This window comes from Lathyrus oleraceus, chromosome 7 (assembly GCF_024323335.1).
Source record: "Lathyrus oleraceus cultivar Zhongwan6 chromosome 7, CAAS_Psat_ZW6_1.0, whole genome shotgun sequence".
Lineage (NCBI taxonomy): Eukaryota > Viridiplantae > Streptophyta > Magnoliopsida > Fabales > Fabaceae > Lathyrus > Lathyrus oleraceus.
This window is the reverse complement of record NC_066585.1, coordinates 131,339,806-131,345,905: the sequence shown is the minus strand read 5'-3', so window position 1 is coordinate 131,345,905 and position 6,100 is coordinate 131,339,806. Positions and strand designations below refer to the sequence as shown.

At 36.0% G+C, this 6,100-nt stretch overlaps 1 protein-coding gene across 1 annotated transcript; it reads right to left on the bottom strand.

Annotated features, from left to right (window-relative positions):
• Nucleotides 1-2,577: 2,577 nt before the first annotated feature.
• Nucleotides 2,578-4,404, bottom strand: LOC127102430 (uncharacterized). Its single transcript, XM_051039801.1, has one exon. It carries the CDS (start codon nt 4,402-4,404, stop codon nt 2,578-2,580), a length of 1,827 nt encoding a protein of 608 aa, XP_050895758.1.
• Nucleotides 4,405-6,100: the final 1,696 nt, after the last annotated feature.

Sequence of the window (6,100 nt, the reverse complement as noted above, 5' to 3'; positions counted from 1 at the left end):
CCTTTTCCAGCATAAGACCCACAAGTAGGTTATGTATTTAAACCCATAATTCAACATTGTAGAGAGGTATGTTTTCAATATGGACTCCTACCTGCACTCTATCAATAATTAGTAGATGATTATCATACGTCCAAGGACCACCCTTCAACACCGTTTCCATATCCAACTGATGAGAAAAGTGAAACAAGAAGAGACCCTCCTTAGCTTCCTTGATTGTGACACCCTTCACCGGTCGCTAAATATCCGTAATTCTAGATTTCATAGACTTCACATGTATTAATCTATCACACAAAAACCTCCCTACAAGGCACCACCGTAAGTCAACGTCTCTTCCATCATCCTTCACGTCAAAGCAATAACCTTCTTCTTCACCTTCCTCGTGTAGAGAAAGCCCTTCAATCTTAGGGCTTGACATTCTGAAACCTAAGCACTACGATAAGAAACTATGGAAAATCCTGAAATTGTAACACGAATTATGATTGAACTAGGACCAGAAAAAAGTCCAGACTTCTCAAAAGAGAAGAAAACCTCAAACCTAGCAGACGCTAGAAAACTTCTTTTATATAATACAAATCTTACATTATTTTAGAACTTGTAAATTTTATATAATTGTTATATCACTTCTGCTGTTATGGTAGTTTAAAACTATGAAAATCAAAATGCTATATGCGGGCAGATTTATGTGATAAAATATTAAATTTAGTATTTTATTCATAATAATAAATAAATAAAACTTTATTTTTTCATTTTTTTGTTATGAAAATGGGCCAAGCATTTTCTTTGGCCATTATTGAATCCACCCAATCAATCCGCAAAACCATTTTAATCAAAACCAATAAAAATCAAAATTCCTATGAACCTAACAAATAGAACCGGAGTCTGAAATAGATCTTAATTTTGGGACTTTTTTCTCGAAATGCCCCATTCCTGAAAATAATATCCCATAATACCCCAGTTTGAAAAAAAAAATCTCAATCTGCCCCCTTTTCCTTATTGGGCTCGTCCATTCATTGGGCGAGTGTGTGAAGCCCATTTCACGCTGGGTAGGCTCGGCCATTCATTGCCCGAGCTAGTGAGGGAAGATTTTATTTTTATTTTTAATTATTTTAAAAACTATTATATAATTAAATAACTTTATTAAAATTATTATTAAATAGTTTTCTAATTAATTCTATATTTAATTAATATAATTGATTTTTTTTAAAATAATAATAATATTTTTATAAAAATATTTATAATAAAATGTTAATAATAATATTTTTTTATAATAATAATAGTTTTCTAATATTGTTTTTTTTAAAATATTAATAATAAAAATGATTATTTTTTATAATATTAATAATAAAAATAATTTTTTTCTTATATATTAATAATAAAAATGATATGTTTCCCTCCAAAATTTCAATAATTTTTTGAGAATGATATATTTCCCTCCAAAAATTTCAATGACCGAGCAATTGCTTTGTGTTTGTACTGTCTCGGCCAATGATTGACCGAGTATTCAAGTATTAATTTTCTATAAATAGTAGAACTTGTAGCAATGTAACTCAGATCACAAAATCCTTTCTTTTGGTCAGAATGTCTGTTTGGGGTCTTGTAGTTTATGGAAAAGGTGAAAAAAATCAGGGTTTGCCTTGATCCGCAATGGAATTTCAGAACACTGATTTCAGCCATCCACACTAGCTTTCGACAGTTGGACGGGCGTCGTATGAAGGTGAGGAAAGTAGAGTATCGTTGTCCATACATAACGTTGACTGATGCAAGCCCCGATGGTACGTACATGTATTACCTAGATCATATAGAAAATGATGAAGATGTTTAGTGTATGCTTTCGGCACATAGTGGTGAAGTTAATAGAGGAGTTGAAGGTCCACTTGTGTTGGTTGTTGTTGTTGATTAGTTTTTTAATTACCACTTGTGTTGGTTCTTGTTGTTGTTGTTTAGTTAATGTGGTCGTACTTTGTAACCAGAAGCCTTTGATTATCAAATGTATTTCATAATTGTTTGTTCCCAAAAGACATTAGAAATACACAATGGTTTATATATATTACGTGCATAGTAGTTAATAATTAAAAAAAAAACATAATCATCTACATAACAACATAATCATCTGAATGGTCGCTGGGACGGTTCTGCAACATTAGGACATTTCCTACGCATGTGTCCTATTTCACGGTAAATTTCATACCTTCTCTTTTCCTTCTCAACGTCGTCCATCTCGGTTCTAATCCCGGTGCTGTTTGGGCACCCTTTCTTCCTCCTTCTCATAGAGTCGTCGTGGCAAAGAGTAAATCCTTCATATTGTAGCCAATTCTCCTCATGGGGAAGTCCTAGGAAACTCTCCTTATAGACCTTGAAGACGTTAAGAATTTTGAAGACGTCTGGAATATGAATGGAGTAGTCCTGGCATATGCTCGAACATGCTGCGATTACATGGGAGCAAGGTAAGTGAAATGCCTGAAATTTCCCACAGTCACAGTGTTGTTTCCTCAGATCAACGCTGAATGTTTCGGTTGGTCGACCGTCGTTATGATTAATCTTCTCTTGGACCATGAAATAAAATATCTCTCGATCGAACTACATGACATTGTGCGTGTTAGCTTTGATGACTTCCTCAGCCATCCCCTTGTTGCAGTTATCAGTGAAAACCTGCCCAGAGGCTAACATTTTTGTCCATTGATGGCCTCTTCTACCAAATAGTGATCCTAAACGATAGTACGTAGATTTGACCAATGCAGTGATTGGAAGGTTTCGGGTTTCTTTTAGCACCGAGTTCATTGCTTCTGGTAGGTTAGTTGTCATGTGACCCCAGTGTTGCCCTTCGTCAAATGCCCATTCCCACTTTTCTCGAGGGATGTTGTTTATCCATGATAAAGCGTCGTTGTTTGTTCTTCGGATTTCCCCCTGATAGTAGTTAAATTTTGCCTCTGTTAACGCATAACCCATGTTAACAACTATTTTGCGCAGATCCTTGTCTTTAATCTCGCGCATGAAGTTTTGCGTGATGTGTCTAATGCAATAGACGTGTGATGATGGAGGATACTGCCATCCATTTTCCGGATTGTTGTATGCACTCTTTATCGATTCATGCCTGTCTGATATTAGGCATAGATTTACTTGGGGGGTAACGTGTGTTCTTAAATTCTTAAGAAAGAAACTCCAAGCTTCCTTTGTCTCACTTTCAACCAATGCGAACGCTATCGAAAATATGTTCCCGTTCCCATCTAGTGCCACAGCCATCAACAGAGTCCCTCTGTACTTGCCATACAACCATGTTCCATCAACCTGCACAATTGGTTTACAATACGCGAAACCACGTATACATGGTCGAAATGCCCAAAATAGACGATGAAATATCCTTTGGTCATCCAAGTATGAACCATCATTTGAAATCACAGGTAAGGATTGTAATTCTATAATGGTACCTGGTAGATATGTTTTCATTACCAGTATCCACTGCGGCAGATCGTTGTAAGATGTCTCCCAATTTCCATACAGCGACTCAATTGCCTTACACTTTGCAATCCATGCCTTTTTGTAGGATATGATATACCTGTATTTCTCAGCAACATGAGCAATGATAACCTTCACCTTAAGAGAAGCGTCCCGGTTTACAAGCTCCATTATGCTCTTACTAATCATTTTTGAACTGAGTTTTGTATGGTCTTGTGACATGGAAGTGGTTGTGCACGTATGAGGCCCACCAGACTTACCAACTCTCCACCTTGAGTTGCCCTTACGCAAAGAGACTCTGCATTTGAAATTGCATGTTGAATTTCTACATTTGATGACAAAACGTACATTGTCAGATTTAACCACAGAAAAATCTAGACTACGTTTTATATGCCATTGTTGCAACGCCAGAACACACTCTTCCTTATTTTCATACTCGATGCCCTCCTCTATTTCGTCAGAATTGTGAGTTGGTATGAAACTTCCGAAAACGGAGATTGGTTTAGCATCATCCAAACTTATGTTTTGCATGTGCACAGGTGGGTTGTACAAACTAATTGGTTGCGCTCTTAGTGCAACGGTCGGTGTGTTGAATATGTCTTCATTGCCATCGTCATCTCTAACACCAAATAGATCTTCAAATCGAACCTCCTCAAGATCATCCTCACTATTCTCACCTACCTCTTCATTTGGTATGAAAGGTTCATTATTTTGAGTCGGTTCTTCGTCAATGGCTTGACTCATTCCATAGTTGTGTGACTGTACAAATTGAGTTGGATAACAAAGATTTTCGTTGTGAGTCGGTTGTTCTTCAACATTTTCATTGTGACTCGGTTGTTCTTCAAGATTTTCGACTAGACGAACATATATCTCAATGGTGGGTAATTGAGATAATGTTACATGACATTGAAACATCGCCTTGACATATTCGTCGGTCTCAATGGGTGTCATTATGTAAAAGACGGTATTATCATCTCCATTAAATAATGGATGGCGATAAATGATGTCTTCAACATAACGTTGTAACTTTTTTCAATACAATCTTTTAAATGATGGAAGTCGGAGTTGATGTGGATTTTGAACATATGCAAATTCGTATTACAAAATGGGAATCCCTCACTTGGATCTGTGAAAAGGGACCCTTCGGAATGGATAGACACAATTAAATTTCTTTGAGCCATGGATGTGGAATATTTAATTTGATTTAGGAGATATGGATGTAGAATATTTTGTTTGATGAAAAGAAGTAAAAATATGAATGTAGTAGATTTGGTTTGGTGAGAATGAATGAAGATGTTAATGGTATTTATAGTAAACCAAACCATATACAAATCACATGCAGATATTCATTCAATAGGAAGAGAGAGAAAGCGTGATCCCTAGGCTGTACTAGCTCGTCCATTCATTGGGAGAGCCATAACCCTAAAAGAATAAACTCGTCATTCCATTGGACGAACCCATACGGCAAATGAATTACCTCGTCATTCCATTGGACGAGCTCATACATACCAAAGCTTAACTCGTCCATCAAAGTGACGAGTCTGAAAGCAGGCTTTTGGGCAGTGAAATTTCTCATCAGCGTAGGAATCTCTTCTTTGCAGGATTCCTTACCAAAATATATTGCATGTATTCCATGCATTGTCCAATCACCCATTAAAATTCTAACCTATATATTTATTATATTTTACTATTATAAATAATACTTACCTCTACAATTCCTTCTCATCATCTTCATACAATTTCTATTTCACAAATACTTACTCTCTTCAAATATTTACTCTCTACAAATATTCACTATCTTCAAATCCAAAATGTCTTTTTTATGGATGGGCGAATCACACCGTGGGACGGTGGCAAACATTGCCGAATACGTAAGTCTCTTTCAAATCTATTTCAGAAATTCAATATGTAAATATCACATCAAATATTCATTACCATTTTTTATTTTAATTTCAACAAGACGGTAGGTTTCGGGTCCATTCGCATACATACATTCAACCAAGTGCGATTATAATACCATATTTGGAACTAGCCGGTTTTGCAAATGTGGCCAAGATTGCAAGTCTAAAAGTAGACTCTAAACTAATTGTTGCATTGTTAGAGAGATGGATACCGGAGACACATACCTTTCATTTACCAACAGGTGAATGTATTATCACACTAGAGGATGTGAGTATGTTACTCGGTCTCCGAATCCATGGTAAAGCTGTTAATGGCCCAACAAACGTAACCAATGATGTTTACATGGAGAATTTGGGCATCGAACCAACAACTTCGGATAAAAATGGGGCTTCTGTCAAAATAGTTGGGTTAGAAGCAGTATTAACACAACTGAAAAATAACCCTAACTCGACCGAGGAAGAAAATATTCTTCATGAAAAAATTTATATTTTACTTTTAATTGCTACTTTTTTAATGCCATATAAGAGTCACAATTTGTTGCATTCTTCTTGGTTACCTTTAGTAGGATTTATGTTTGTTTTTAGTTGCATTTGAGTCAATTAGCATGTTTTGTTGGTTTGGTATTGCATTGCATTCGATTACAAGTTTATGTCAAAAAGATCTCGTTTATGCTTCGTTTGGTAGTGTTATTGTTACAGGTTTAAAAGCAAGAATGGTGAAGTTCTGGGCACTCTGAAGGACAAAA